Raw genomic sequence first — 16,453 nt, 5'->3', positions numbered from 1 at the left:
TGAAAGGCATCGTTTGAGTCATTAATGCACTTAAGCGCACCCAAGTGTCAACATGTGTGACCAAGTGTAAGGAGGTATGTCGTTCCAATGTGGCAGCGCTGGCACACAGAAGGGGCTTCCTACAGCAGAGATGGCACTTGGATTCGCTGCTCAGGCTGCCCAGCTAAACCCGTCGGTGCCTGTCATCTATGCCCTAGGGCAAGGGTCCAACCAACTTTTGCGTAGGCACCATGCCATCCCAACAGATGGGCGGGAGTGTAAGCCGCCAAGAGACAATGTATATGCATCAATTGTGTTTATTGAAAGCACAATTCCTGGCTGGAAATGTCCAAATGTCTATTTATTCTGAGCTAAGATGCCTTTAGTTAGTGGATACGGAAATGCAGCCTAGTTTTGAACTGGTCACTTTATGTACACTACAAAACACAATGCAGACGTGTGTGTAGGATGCGCTGATTCTGGAGAGCCCGTGTAAGGGTCATTCCTGGCAGACGCCGTCCCTCCCAAGACTGAGCCAAGTGCTGAGGTACTGCTCGCCCCAAGTACTGGAGACCAAATTCTGTGGGTACTGCACATAGCCGTGCAAGTCACCGGCGTGGTGTGTAATGATGTGCGAGGACCCAGCCTTTTGCGCTGGCAGGTTTCCCTTCGAGCACAGCTACCCAACCTCCCTGTCGCACCTAGAGGTGGAAACCACTTCTACTTGTGGGTGTGAAGAGTGTGCGACACGTTAATCCTGACCGAAGTTAGCTGCAGTTTACACATCCTGGCTGAAGGTTTGGTTTTTCCGTGTGGCAGAAAGAGAGAAAAAAACACAATATGTCAAATACAAAAGGGGAAACCTTTATAACATGATTAACTGCCAAAACAAGGAGATCTATGGAGGAATCCAGAGAGGAGTTTGTAGGTGCATGTTAAAGGATGGCTCTTTCCTGCACTTGTTGGCTTTACTCAGTTAAGACTTGTCTTTACAGCACAGCTTTCAAAAACACTGACTGCTCTCAATATACAATTTGGTATTAATAAAGATCCATGAATTCTCTGTATAAACAGATAAAGCAGCAATGTTTTATCTCCAGAAACACTAACGCAGTCCCATCCTATTGGAAACAGGATGCATGGGCTATGTTAGACATCCATCCTTAGCTGAAAGGAGGAAGCACAGGAGAAGAAATGAGAAATAGATTTTCTTTCGGAAAGACCAGATTGCACTCTCTGGTCTGGCAATAACAATTACTAATGACATTTAGAGAGAAATTAAGGATGAGAAATGCAAGTTGGCATTTCAGCAGTGCCAGTCAGTAACATTGCATCAGAGCTCACAGGAGAGATGAGAAAAAGTTTAGGGATGGAAAATTAATTTTGTTATGTCAACAATTAGCAAATACCTTTTCTTCACTCTTTACCACACTATCACAAATAACCACTGTGATTGTATTTAGCAGCTTCTCAGGTGAATGAAATAGCACTTTGGAAGCCTTATTTCTGGAGTCAAACGCACAAGATGTGTTTTGCTCCATTTTGCTGAACAATGAATGATAGAAAACTGTTCAGACTGACCAGGGAGGGAGAAAACGAGCTCTTGGATGTGTGGTTGCAAGAATATTTTGTGTGGTTTCTCTCTCTAGATCTGCTTTTTTTGTTTATTTTTCTCTTTTTTGTTGTTGCTTTGTGTTGTTGTTTGTGTGTGGTGTGGGTTTTTTTTATTTTTTTTTTTTTACAACTGTCAATGAATTAACCATACCAGCACTCTTTCTAAGGTTGTTTTTACCAATTTGGAAAGGCTGAAGTTGAACAATATACCCAAATCGATGCAGGAAAATATTGGAGGAGCCACACTGAGAGCTCAGGAAACCTCAGACCTTCTATTCAGCAGTCCTTCATGTGTTCATAAGGGGAAATTCTTATCCCCATAGGAAGGTGGCAGAAAGCCTTGTTTCCTTCTGCTCTGCCTGGAGCCAAGAGCAAAGGGGCTGCAAGCTGCGGGGCTGCGAGCGTGCCCATCAGCACAGCTGGCTGCGCGGCCACGGCGTCCTTGGGGACAGCAGAGCCAGGTACCATTGCTCAGCCCTCCCACCATCAGGCTCAGTAGCACATGCCTTTCCAGGCTGGGCACGGTCCTTATGCTAGAAATAGTATTTCTGTAGTATATAGGCAAAGAAAAGAATCCCCTGCACACGCACACAAAAGTCTTGTCACAATGTGTCTTTGTATTCACTGATGGGGAGAGATCTCTAACGCAGGCACTTTGATTTTCTTCTGCTGTAGTAGCTGCTGGGGAGCGTAGTTTGGGTTCTGAGCAGGGATTAGCTCTGTTTCCTCCTGTGAGTGTCGCTATCGTCCAAAGGAACTGACTTCAGTTTTCAAAGGAACAGGGATGCTGCATTGGAAAGGGCAGAGCATAAGCGTTATTTAAGGAAAATCGTGGAGCTTGATCAGCTTCTGTTTTAAGCAGCTCATCCAAGGGGGTGTACAGCATGCTTTTAAAAGTTCGGTTTCTTCATTTGCTTGCTGATCGAGCAAAATGGGGATGCTTGTCCAGACATAACAGTATATGCCTGAGTGTTTTCACAAGAAATGTCTAGATCATTAAATATAATAGGTCTCAGCTGCAGTTTTGATCACTGAAGCATGCACACAATTCATCACAGCAAATTAGGTATGTCTTTGTAACTTATCTTTCTGCAATTTGCTGGCACTTTCAGAGAGCTGAAACTTATATTGTATGTGTTGCAGAAGCCATTTCAGTTAAAATATTCTGTGTTTATTGTCGGAGAACAAGAATTCTCTAATAACAAAAACATGGAGCAGTCTATGATTCTGCTCCTGCATCTTGCAGAACCAGCAGTAGTACCAGCAGAGATCCCTAGCCACATTCATTATTTATATATTTTAGTGAATTTCTTGTCTGCAGTAAAAGAGATGTAAGCTTCAACATCGGGCTGTTTGTGCCAAATTCTATCCTGCAGCCCATTCAAGAAACCCGAGGCAGCCGTGGTTCTCAATCATTACACACACCATTTATCTGATTGGAGTTTTGTCCTCTCTGGCTTGCTGAAATGTTGCTTGTTCTTTAAAAGCTTAGTTTGACCTTTGGAAAGAAAAGGTATTTACTATTTTATTTATTTATTTATTGTGGAGAGAGCCAAAACCAAAGCCTACTTAAATGGAAATTGGCATTCAAAAGCAGCACAGTTACTGAAAAGCATTTACTTTATTACTAGAAGAGGACAGACGCTAGTGGACTTGAAAATTACCTTTCAGTGGATTCATCAGTTTCAGTCACTAGTTAGTCTGTGAACAGATGGATATATTTGTAACAGTTAACACAAATTTATAGCCTGGATTTTTGCATTTGCCTCAAGAACACTGCTATCTTACCTGCTGACTTGGTTTGGACAGGGATTTTATTTATTTTACTTTATTTTCCTCAAAGAGAAGATGGTTGTTTTTCTAATTGCAGAGATTTCTTGCATCATAGGAAGGCGGTCAGTTTTCAGAGATGTGAATGATATATAGCTACAGCGTAAGGAAATGTTGTAAAAGAATCCCCCAGTACGGCTGCCGCAGAAAAAATAAACATCTCAGCCCAAACCTAGATAAGCCCCAATGGACTGCGAAAATCATTTTCAATAACCAGATATTTTTAACTCTGTGTATGAAGACAGTAATCAGTTGCCTGTATTTGCATCTAGGGTCTGCCACAGTCTAATTGTCTCCTTTTTTCCCCAGAAATTTAAGGCTACTGGTTAACAGAGCAACGCATTAAACACTCTGTCTCCAAAATAGGAAGAAATACTGCCCTAGCCTCTACCATGTGGCATCTTTAGGTTTCAGGGATTTCGTTTAAATCTGAAATTTATGTCCAGGAGAAATAAATTTTTAGATTGTAAAAGCAGCTGGGGAGGGAGTAAACATAGTCTCTTTTGTCCTCTATATCATTTCCCCAGGAAGATAATAAATGTATGGCAAGCGTCTTGTGTTTCCTCAGCCGTACAGACGTTGTGTGTGTATTGTATTTTAGATGTGAAGCCTAAATTTCAGACAGGAAATCCTGGATTGATGCCGTACCGCTGTTTCCTACCCCTGCGGTGCCAGTGGAGCCTCTGCCGCTACCACCATTAGAAGGAATCTGAAAAATAGCTTCATGAAGAAATTTAAAAGGCCGTGGGCGTACCTCTGACCAGCTGAGTAAGGGATCGGGGGTTTAACCTGTGGGTTTGTCTCCTGGGTCAGTGAGAGGTGGCAGGAGCAGTGTTGTCCCCATCGCTGCTGGATGGAGCTGAGGACAGGGTCCTGCCTCGCGGCCAGCTTTCCTGGTGCTGCCATAAGGAGCACGGGAGCGCCGCCGGCTCGTTCCTCGCTGGCCTGCCTGCTCCCCGTGCCCCGCGAGGTCAGACACGGGCCCCACGTGTGGTGAGTGGCCAGGAAACAATGGGGCTGGGCGAGAACAAAGAAGGAATGGGCAGGCTGGGAGCTGGGAGCTTGCCTGCCTGCAGCTGGGCCTGCGTGCAGGACTGTGGCTGCCGGCACCTCTGTGCCTCTGTCGGGAAGGCTGTGGGTGCTCAGCCCGGCCTGCTTTCAGGGAGCTCGGCTCTGTGCTCGGCAGCATGCTCTTCCTGAAGTTGCTTTCAGAGCAGTATAGTCAGTCGTACACTAATGCCTGTGTAAGGAATGCTCTGTTCTAACATCATATTTTGAGAGTAGTTTTGTATCACACCTTGACCTGAGGAGAAAGGAAGGAATATCATTTAGAAAGCAGTTTGTTCCCAGATTGAGCCTGTTCTGTGGTTTCTACCTATGTTAAACACAAATGGCACGGCAGTGGCTTGTGCACAGGGTGAGCACACGTGTGTAGCAACCTGACTCGCACAGTAAATGCTAACAGACTGAATGCTAATGCTTTGTCCTTTCTTCACGTTTCATATTGATGGAATAACTTGCAATATACTAAACTGCCTGTACACAATGAGGTGATGGGGCTTTGTTGGAAAAATCTAGCTGATACGGATAAGACTGCACCTGCCGGTGGGTTCAGCGTGGAGATACCTCATGGCTTTGTGCAAGGTCAGCCTGGGTTCAGCAAGACTTCGTCACCCTGGCTCTGCATGAGCCCAGATTTGGCAGCAGCAGTCCTGAGCTTATCCATTTGGCTGTGCTTGAGCTAATTCTCTGCAGAGCGTCTTCTGTGTCCTCTGTGCCATGTCCTGGGCAGGTGGCACAGGCACCCTGAGGTCACCTCCACAGAGCCCAGTCGCTCCGGCTTTGCATGGCGCAGGAGCAGCCCACACGCTGCCCACGCAGAGCCAGCGAGCTTGTGCCCGACTGCTGAGCCCCCTCGTTCGTTCCTGGTGCGGTTAAACCTGAACACGTGCTGTGGGCACTGAGCTTGGACTGCACACAGCGTATCTGTCCTCGGTGCATTACACCACTGTGTCTCCAAAAGGGGTAGAGAGGGGAAAATTCTTCCTCTGGGGCTCACACGTGCTCTTAATCTTTGCAGAAAATTGTGATCGTTTGAAACATAGCATCTTGCTGCTTAAAAGTCAACTTCTCCAATGACCAGACACCTGTAATGCAATAGCACTGCCTGGAAAATCCCATGTTTTGTTCACAGCTACAGTTGTCTCACACACACACCACAGTGACATTGCCTCTGTTTCCTCTCGCGATGTCTGTGAGGAGATGGCTCGCATTGGTGATATTTTGGCCCCACTTTTCCTTCTGGGAACCCGTCGTCCTTGGCTCTTTCACACTAACTACCTCTGGGGTTAGTTCCTGCGGGCAGCGGGCTGGTCACAGTCTGGCCTGCAGACTTCTGCTCTGCCAGTGGCATGCACGCTAATGGGGAGGCAGGTAAAGTGCTTCTGTAAACTGTGGCCTTGCTGCTTTATAGCCGAGATTGCACTGGAGGATTTTATACCCCTTTGGAAATAAGAAATGGGCAGTAACAGCCTTTATGTCCAAGGCAACAGGTCACTGACCGCTCGTATTACCGGTGGAGTAGGATGCGGGTGTCCCGTGACGGGGATATTTATCTGCCTTTAAGAAACACATATCCATAACACAAGGCAAGACAGTTTGTCACATCAGTATTCCATCAGAGGGAATTTTACTTCAGTTGCTTTTTAAAAGAAATCCCAGAGGAGAGCTGTGATACCCTGTAAGCCAGGTGCCGATAGGTGCAGCTCATTTGGGTGAACCCCCTCTGTCTGCACTGGCTTGTTTGGTCCTAGAACTTTGTCCAGCTGCAGCCCCATTTGTTCTCAATGGAGGACATAGCCTGAGTGAGGACTGCAAGATGTGCTCTTCTTCATCTTTGCATTAAAATTTACAATCAAGGCTGAGGCTGTTTTATACCCAGTCCTTTACCCCAGGAACACCTAACTGTTCCAGGAAAAAAAGCTACAAAAAATGAAATGCTGTTCAGTGACCCTTGGCATGCTGAGGAACAGCAGGGCAAGTTAAGGAGCTGGTTTTAGGTTCAACTTTGAATCTCCTGGCTTTTGTTGGTTTATATTCCCATGGAAACAGCCCTTCAATGAAGCTTTTGTCTATGCATTTTGACTGGTGAGTGCTAAAGGTACTATGTAAAGCATTTTCCTTTAGCTTTAACTAGTTTTTGAGAAAAAGGGTGTGAGAGGATGCTCTCCTGGTCCTACAACAGAGAACAAATCAGGAAATTTAGTGCTTACAGAAGAGTTATGAAGGGTCCCATAATGGTGATGCCAGCCCTGAAAGAAAGGAACAATTAACTGGCTTCTGCAGCCTGATTTACCCTAGACCAAGGAGGGATTAACAAGATATGCTCCAGATACGCGATTTGTTTGGAGCCTATTTGAGAGGAATAACTAGGAAGGACTCCTGGAAAATGGTTTTGCCTTGCAAATGGTTTTGAAATGCATCGCTTCCCTGTTTGGGACCCAGAAGTGGATAAAACCAGGGCAGCACTGGACGTGCCGTGGAGCTGGTGGTGTAGCACTGAAGAGGGCTGTACACGTGTGCAGTAGGGGTTTCCTCTGCCTGGCCCGGCTCGAATGTCAGAATGGACTGGAAGCAAGGTGTTGGTGTTCGTCAGGAAGCTTTGGAGGTTACTTCGGGCCCAGGCAGAGGGTTTGGGGTCTGCTGCCCACTGTGTGGGCAACCGTGGCCCAGAGAGATGGGGACTGCTGCTGCCGAGGCTGAAGCACCCCGGGTAGTCGCAGGGCCGCATGCGGACGTCCTGTTCGCAGCCCCGCTCGGGGCCTGCAGGAGCGCCGGGGTTCGCCCAGGCAGAGCCCAGGGGGCTGGGGGAGGAGTGTAGGAGCTCCAAAAATACTGTTTTGTGTGCTTCTGATAATGGTAATTAAATTTGTCCCCCTCCCTTCGCGTTAAGAAGTGCAAGGTTCTTCCCTCTGCTTATTTTGATCTTGTGCGTGGCACACTGTAGGCTACGAGCCACACGGATGCGGATACATTTGCATTTCTGAGTAAAATTCTCAGGAGCACGTGGTCCCCCAGGACAGGTATTATTAGCTCCCTTGTTTCATTGGGTGCCTCAGTGAATCAGAGTGTGTTTACGGTGAGTTTCTCTAACAGAAGACTCTGGTTATTTCTTAATAATATATTCTCCTGTGGTTTTTATTTCCAAAGCGTCGTGGTAAGGAAATTTTCCCAAAGGCTTCGGTTTTCTTTTGTGCTTCAGCATTTTATCCCGTGTTTTTGGAAGGAGCATATAGTCTTTTCAGTAAAATATTTAATCGAATATGAGAGGCTATGCCAGGCTTAAACTAGCATTTGGAGTTCTCTTGTAATGGGATCGCCTTGTTTTGTTCTGAGTTTTTAGAGAATACAAGAGATGGCAGGCCTAGAAGACTGATGGTACAGTGTTATTAGTCTCACATGGAAAGGGGAAAACACCTTAGGTGAGTTGTCAAAGTCTGATTAGGACTGAGCAACCTGAATTAGAAGAGAAATTAAATTCATAAATCATCTAAAAAATCCTTAGCTGGTGCAAGAAAGGGCTGGCACTGGGAAAAATAGCTATAAGGAAGGTATTTCTATTAAAAGGTAATTTTTCACACCCAGAATGATACAAATGCCTATCAAAATTCAAGAATATGTTAAAATTAACAAAAGTGGTGTTAAGTATAGAGATAAAATCGAGGAAGTGTATTGCTCAGGCTGTCCAATACAGCAGCAGAGCCCGCAGACCCCGTGTAGGCAGAACAAAGGCAGGCGGTGGGGGGGTGCCTGTGCGTGTTTGTCTGGTTTTTAAGGAACAATGCCTGGGCACTTGCATTTCAATATAGAAAAATGCAAGCAATAGAAAAAGATTTATAAAAAAGCCAACAGCGTTCAGTTGGTCATGTGCGGATCAGCTTTTTTCCCCTGTAAATATTTTACGAGTTCAGAACCTATTGGCTTCAGACAAAGTGCCCGCTCGGGGTGGCTGGTGCCACGCGTGGAGCCGGGCAGGTTTGTGGGGGGGCTTTGCCTGTGGCGTGGGCTGCCCAGCCCACCCTGTGGGCAGGAGCAGGGGCAATAGCAGGGCCACAGGCCGGCTTCCCACTGGCACGAGTGAGTGTTTCTGTGTTCTGGTGAGAGATGTGTTTGGCCCCAAGTAACCAAGTCTGTGCATCGGAGTAACTGCGGTGCGAATACTCCCATCTGAAGCAGCCAGCTTAGCTTTCACCTGACACCAAACCTCCAGATGTATCTTCTTAGACACTTGAAGTGATTTTTTCTTTTTTTTTTTTGGTTCAATGCATTGTAAAGGACAGCTTCCTAACTGCATTTGTTGAAGTGCCATCTCAAAGTGTGCTAGCACTGGGGCTGACTGACGTATGGCAAGTTATCAGATGCTCAGAGATGTGAAGGAGGCAGTAACACAGGCAGACTTCTCCTTTCACAAAGGATGTGCCACCTTTCGTTTGCCTCTACCTCGATTTCAAGGGATTCTTCAGATAAAGAAGGGACATGTGAACCTGTCTTGCCTGACAATTTTTTTTTTATTGAGTACCATGATAACTTGGAGTTCACTTGTTACGAGTATTTTATGTGGTGGGTGAAGTATCAGGGGAAAGGGAAGAAGCGATGCTGTATTTCCTGGAAAAGTGGGTTCTAAACATATAAATGTCACAGGGTAGGAGCTACCTGAAACAACTGGAAGGGGAATTAACACCTGGTTTTATGGGAAACATTGGTTACCACTATCAGTTTTAATGAAGTGTATTAACTAAATTGTGTTCTGAGTATTCATTCAGCCCTGTTTATGGCACACTCTTGAGTACATTTACTGTTTGTCAGAAGTGCAAACTAGTGAACATATGAGGCTTTAAGACAGGCCATCTGTTAGTCTTAGACCCTTGGATAATTGTCAAACAGTTCTAAAAATAAGCACATACAAACTGCAAGGGGGTGCAAAGGTGATTTTTCTTTAGTCTGATAGCAAAGGGAAAGTAACAAACAAAAATTGAAAATAAAAATAAGTAGGCTTATCCTGTAAAACAAGCTTGCTCTCCTTTTCTCCCCTTCTTTCTCTTTTCTCCCTCTCCTCCTGAGTGTGCTTTTTTTTTTTCCACTTAGTTTTTTTTTTTTTCTCTTGCTCTTCTGGGTCATGGCATCCCCTGAATGCCTCTCCAGTTTAGGATTAGAGCAGCACCAATTTAAGGCTCACAGCTTTCCGTAGAGAGCATAATCTCCAGTGGCTAAAGCAGGGGTCGTCTTGTGTCCTCTGCCTGAAGTAATCTCTTTATAAAGTCAAGTCGTAAAGATGTTGATCTTTATGGATTGCTGTTAGAGGGAGATACTACCTGCGCACGTGTGTGCGCTTATGTACATACAGTGAGGAATAATGCCTGAGAAATTTTTGGGCCATTTTGAATTCAAATGATACAAAGCATTTGAAAAAAAGAATGCTGCAGATGGTATTTCATAAATATTTAGACACTGCAACTTCTGTTTGTAGCAGTTTGGAGTTTTTGCTTGGTCTTTTTTATACATATATGTTTGAATGTGAGACTTGAACCTTGGTCTCAAGCCAGCAGCTGAATGTGAGGTTTAGGTTTTGACTAGAAATTGCACGTGTTGATGTTACATAGAGGGATTGTTCCCCCCCAGCCTTGCTCCATAAGGGACAGAGGAGGGGGCACAGCACAGAGTCGCTGGCAGCCAGGAGCCCCCAGTGCCTGGTGCGGCCTCCAGGGAGGGAACCTGCCTGGGACATGGGGAGCAGCAGGGAGAGGGGCTGCTGGGGCTCTCGCCTGGATCTGGAGGACCCTGCACTCTGGGGAAATCCAGTGATTAGCAGGAATTACCTTCAGTGTTGTGTGACCACACAGCTGTGTTCATGCAGCACTGCTGCAGCCGGTGCTTCCAGTCCGGGTGGCTTTGTGATGCCACAGCAACTGGCACCGATCACCAGTTGGGTCTCACGTTGGCTGTTTGTCACGTGAACCTGTTATCTCCGTAATTCCTATCAAACTGATTTGAGGAACCGTTTCTGTTCATTTTAATGGAATTTGGAATGAGAGAGAGGCTTTATAACCTTTAATTGAGTCCCAACCTCTGTGTAAAACCGTGGAAGGCTGAAGAATTTTGTTGGAGGGTGGTGGGCATCGCTGGCCTTGTGCCATTTCTTACCCCTGCATAACATAGCACAGTCTTGTAGGTGTGTGTGCTCACACGCGTAGACAGTACACCTCCAAAATGGCTGGTACGAAACACCTAAATACGTAACAGATGCACAATGGCACTATAGACTGGATGTATTATGGCCTCAAACCATTATCACACCCCTCGCAGTTGCATTTTATTTTTTTCACCTGCTCCTGTGTAGTACACCTGTGACTTGTTGGCAGGGAATTTTGTTGCAGCGTGGGAGACTCCCAGCTTGACTGCCTGGCTTGGAGCTTTGCTCCGTCGTGTGCTGCTTTTCTGTGTTTTTTCTCTCGATCTTTATATAGCTCATAAGACTTCGTTTAACTGCTGTAAGGGATCATCTTTCAAGCCTGATGCTTTTCTTGACATAGTGATCTGAAAATGGAGAATGTCATGCTAGTGTTTTCACAATAATGCATGTAGAAAGAGAGAAATATTCATTGTTGATGTCCTGCACAAATGGCTTGATCCCCATCCAAAGGGCAGGCAGGGGGTGTCCCCAGGGAAGACATGGAGGGTGATCAGTATGTACAAGGACAGTAATCAACCCTTCCTTGAAATCTTTTTATTTCCTGCAAAACCTGTCACCCAGTTCCTTGGTCACAGATACTTCCGCAAATAGTTCATTTGGGGATTGTGCAGCAAGTAGAAAATTCCACTTAAACACCGAGACAGCCCTGGGGCTCAGGGTGGATGCGTTTTCCCAATGATGTGGCGAACAGAATTGCTATCCATTTTGCATCATTGTTAAGAAAAGGGGGGGAAAAAATCCCAACCTAGCCATATAAATAAGCTGTGACTTACTTGATCTTGACAGGTGACTCAGTGCTGCTGTAGAGTTTTCCAGCTGCAATAATGTCTCAGAATGATGTATTCTGTGGGGTATCAGCTGTGAGCCATGCATAAACCTGGGGACCTAACAGGAGCTGGAAAGAGCCATTTTTAATGCTCAGCTTCCAAATTACGTCCTGCCTCCTGCCAGCCCCCAAGTGCGTACACGTGTGGATGTGCTTATGTGCAGGTAGGCACGTGCAAATACATGCGAAAGCATGCCTGGAGAGCCCTCCTTTTTGTGCCTGCTGTATTTTCCTTTGGAAATCACCATTAAGATTATTATTTTCTTTAAATATAAACTCTAGAGCTGAAAAATTACATCAGAGCTGCTTCCCGCTAGCCTGCCCTCCTATTGAAAAGGGATATGAAGTTTGCTGATCAGCCAACAGAAGGCTTCTTGGGTGGAGGCATTCCCGTAGCATTACACACTTCAAAACTCTCCATCCCTCCTGGTCTTCATGGCTTTTGCCCACACAGGAACTTGGTGTCTGCTGCTCAGCAGCCCGTGGGTGGGCAGGATGTGTGCTTCGTGTGGGTATGCCTTGCGCAGGATCTGCCTCTCTCTCTGACAGGCAGAGGAGGGATTCGGTGCATACAGGCTCTTGTGTCTGTAGGCACCACAGATACACGTGAGATCCTTTGTAAGATGTGGCTCTGTTTATTAACTGCCTTGTCCTTTGATTAGTTGCCGTATTGATTGCCAGGAGTGCTTGCAAAGGGAATAAATGGTATGTTCCCAAGATATTAAGAGGAAATAAAGATCTACATATGAAGTGTGCGTGTATACATTTACACTTGGACCTATAGCATGTTTAGTTCCTCAGCTCCTGTCTCATTCAGCTCTGAATGGCTGCAGGATTTGTTTTTTTTCATGTAAACTGTGTTCAAAAAAACAGTACATTCTTTGTATTAGGAGTGTTCAGAACATATTATTAACCTACGTTTGAGGAGGGAGGGCTCACAATGAAAGCTTCATTATCAGATTTAGAGCCACATACCATTCCTTTATTGACCTGCCTGGTGTAATCAATGCAGCAGCCACACAAGTTTGAAATCATGTTCCCTGACTGTAGACTGCGCGTCACGCATCTAGTGCTGATTGTGCATTATCTTTTAAATGACACTGCCTCAATAAGTATGGATTTGTCTACCGTGAATAGCCCCTCTTTCGACTGGAAGATGGTAAACTTTTCGCTCCTTTTGTTGATATTCAGGATGACCTAAAAAAGAATTGTAATGAAGCGCACTAGAAATGCCTGTTGTTAAAATGCTCAGGACTGTCTGAGCACAGAGTGGTATGTGTATTCTTTAATATTTGAATGTTTTTCTAGTTAGGTTTAGTGGACAAGCTTCTTGTCAGTGCTGCCACTTTGTCTATAGGGTTCCATTCATCCTTTTCTATAACTCTGTTACTTGATTAGAGAATAACAGCCAGCACTGCAAAGGTGCTCCTCTTTAAAGCCAGGAAAATTTCCATGTATAGTATGAAAAGTAAAAATGTAAAATGAAAAGCCATTGGTTTTTATGTTTGGTGTTGTTAAATGGTGTAACAGGAAAGCTGTTTCAACTATCACTTCACTTGACATGATTTTAATATAATGCTTTATCCCTTGATAAGCTTTTCAGATCTTTGGACAGTGCTTCCGTTGTTTTATTCGGAAACATTTAGGATTGCTGTCTGGGGCTGTGCTGTCAGGGCTAGTGTTAGGCTAAACGAGATACAGTTATTTTGCTATTTCATCTGTTGATTGTCATTTAGTTTCACAAGGGATCCTTCTGGGTGTGCTCCAGCTATACTACTTCTGTCTTCTCTCTAACCTTTTGTCACGTTAAAGCCTGACCACTACCATGCAGTTTCCTCGCTGCCCGTCTGTACAGTATCGCAGATAACTTTTGACATGATTTAGGAAGTCAGCAGCACTTCTGACACCTGGTGGTCAGCTCTTGGGAGTGCACAGTCCAGAAATCCTGGCTGCAAACGGGGTCATCGCTGCCTGAGCATCGCAGGCCGCGCACTAGCTCTTTGCACAGACGGTTTTCATTAGGGAGATGTCATCTCTGGATAAAGTGGAAGATCACTTTTTTCCCCTGAATTGAGATGTAACTGTGGATAATGTAGAAGAACCAGATGATTTATTAAAAGTTAAAATATCTTTATTTTAAAGCACTGTCATTGTAAATAAATAATCAGATTCAAAATTCATTTCATGCTTAAAAACGTATTCCTTAAGCTGACGGACTTGCTCAGCTCAGTTATTAGGTGGATGAAGACCAGTGAAATTGCACAGATTTGAAATAATGCGCATGGATTTTTATAATTGGGAATGCCCAACAAAAGCTCACCGTGAAGCGCCTCATTAGTTGCTCCAATAGTTAAAAATTATACAAATAAAGCTGTGCTTATATATAGGACTGGGGTTTCAGTCAGCACACAAAACGTAGGTGATTGCTGCTGCTCTGAAAATGTGCTTCCAAGATTGGCTTCACTAGTCATTGGCTCCTGCACAAAGTGGCAGGACAGGTCAGCATCCTCTGATGCAAGATACCGTGATGATATGAGGCTGTTACAAATCTACCAAAAAGGGAACAAAAAGACTAAACTGCTGAAAGAAATGTGTAGAGCAAAGCCAGTTCTTTAAAGAGATTTAACTTCTGGGTTACGTGTCCAGTCTTTTTTCTGCTGGGGATTAATATCCCCATTGCCCGAACTGGTGGTTCAGCTGTTATTGCTGAAGTATTTCTTGGACTGAGAAGTATGCGTCACAATCTGGTGTGTCTCTCTGCCAGTACTTGCACCCGTTACTAGTGAGAATAAGAGAGTAAAATATGGCAAGGGTTCCCACAGTGATTCAGATTTTTTTTTTAATTGTTACAGTTAAGGGAATCCCTAAAGGCAGATTTTGCCCATGAAGTGTTACCACTTTCTTTATATGTATTGAAAGAGGGAAGAAAAAAAAAAAGAAACCCTCACGGCTGTACTTGGCTTGTAGAATTTTTTTTTCTAAGTTCATGCCAGCATTAACAGATCTATCAGAACAAAGCAAATGTGTCATATTGGCAGCTGTTACTTATGAGTACTTTTTCTTTATTGCATTTTGTTTTGTAATAATTGAGAAGCTTTTATGTCGAGCTCTGCATAAATGGTACTGAGTAGGAGGGTATGGGCATGCTTTCTATTATTCTGCCCCTTATGCGTGTCTCCTTTTTTCGTCTTTCCAGAACCACACATTGAGCCAGCACGCACAGTGAGCCACTGGCACTACAGGACACCTCTCTGCAGAAGACTTGACGGTGGCACAGTGGGGAGGACCATTTGAACATTACATCCAATCAAAGTGTCATTTGCAACCCAGATGTAAAACTCTAATGATTTGGCCATGAGGCGCTGCTATTATAAGCAGCTGGAAATGAATATTAATGGAGAGATTAAAAGTATTCCATGCTCAGTATTTTTTATTGTCCTGCTTCAGCTAGTGTACTTTAGAGCTTCTGCTTCTGACTGAATTTATAGTGTTAGATAAATCTGCTTTGATGCTGTTGCCCTTTGTTGCTTCTTGTATTATATTGATAGTTAAAAATTAGATGTGATTTTTTTTTAAACTGCTTTTTAATTGCAATTTTAGGTAACTGTGCATTGTGATGTGATTGCTTGGCTATTGTCTGAATATTTCTTTTTAATTTTTTAATTGAAGACTAATGCTTTGATTGGATTTGCCAGTTCACCGGACAGTGATTAAAACTATGTAATGAATATAATCGGTTTCAGTGCAACTGGATGGTCTGCTTTATAAATGTGACTTAATCTGATTGCAATAACTAGTACAGTTCAATAAAGGGAATACATGAGCTTAGTGTCAGAGTTTCTGTCAGTCCATGCTGTATCACCGCTGCTGGCTCACATGTGCAAATCACGCCAAACGATGGCTCACCCCACAGCAGAGCTGCACCCCATGAGGAAGGAAGAATGGGAGAAAAGCGAAAGCCCTGTTGTTGTGCCTGGCGTTGTTCTCTCCTGGATGCGCCTCCCCTGTCGGACTGAGGTGAGGTAAGAACATCCGTTACAAACCTGGGCATGGGAAGGAGGTACTAGCTTAGGGGTACTCTTAAACTTTACTCAGGTCAGCAAGAATGGAGGGGACTTGGTCATAGGAGCCTTGAGCCTATCTCTGTGCTTCTTGGTTTCAATACCAAAAAATTAGCTTTCGGGATTGTATACAAATGTGCAAATGCTGGATCGGGCCTGTAGGGCCTGGATGGGGGCTGTGTATTTCAGTCACATGGACTTAAGGCCCACAGGTATTGTATCTCTGTGTAACTGCCATACTTCTGACACTTGAAATTGCCATTAGACAGCCTAATAGAGCTCATTAGCAGGCTTTTTTCCTTTATTTTAAACATACCATATGGTAATGAGGTAAGTTATATCTCCAGTCAGAGAAGTAGTCCTTTTAGGGACTTTGAAAAGTTAGTGAGATGCAGTTCTCATGGTACCTCCTACTTCAATGAACCATAATCGTCCTGAAAGATGTTCAGCAGTTGTGAGAGCTGAAATGAATGTGGTTACCCATTCCCACGGTGCACAAGGCTTGGCAAGACTGCAGCATAGATGCATATCTAGAGCCTTTCAAATCTCTGCACTGATCTAGAGCACTACTGGTTGTCATTGTACTGAGTCTGGCCTTGGAGCATGTAAATGATGTTTTGTAGAAAATGTTTTCAAGGAAGCATAGTCGGTGCCCAAATTACTTTCTACAGCAAGTTTATTAACAAGTGCAGGGGCACAGATTGTTGACGCTGCAGATGTTTTCAGTGGTTAGATCTTTGCTGATGTTGGTAGCTGTGTTGTGCACGTGTAGCTCCTTCAAGACAGTGGGACATACTGCACGTAAAGGAGGGCTGCTGGGCATGACCAGGATAGGGCTATTCCTCTGGTAGGAAGCGCCAGAGCAGGTACAAATTCCAGTCTGAGAAAACCTTT

The 16,453-nt window shown here is 44.5% G+C and overlaps 1 protein-coding gene across 9 annotated transcripts in view; it reads left to right on the top strand.

Moving 5' to 3' along the window:
- The window catches only part of ZNF423 (zinc finger protein 423), a 214,690-nt gene extending 199,369 nt beyond the window's left edge, over positions 1 to 15,321 (top strand). For all 9 annotated transcript variants that reach the window (XM_083794807.1, XM_083794806.1, XM_083794811.1 and 6 more), the window contains one exon: positions 14,695 to 15,321. In XM_083794807.1, the coding sequence (XP_083650933.1) occupies positions 14,695 to 14,724 (30 nt within the window). In that variant the 3' untranslated portion in view covers positions 14,725 to 15,321. The remainder of the gene's footprint in view (positions 1 to 14,694) is intronic.
- The last annotated feature ends 1,132 nt before the right edge of the window (positions 15,322 to 16,453 follow it).

Source organism: Anser anser (assembly GCF_964211835.1).
Source record: "Anser anser genome assembly, chromosome: 11".
In the NCBI taxonomy this organism is placed as follows: domain Eukaryota; kingdom Metazoa; phylum Chordata; class Aves; order Anseriformes; family Anatidae; genus Anser; species Anser anser.
The sequence above is the reverse complement of the archived record's forward strand: the minus strand, read 5'-3'. Positions and strand labels throughout refer to the sequence as shown.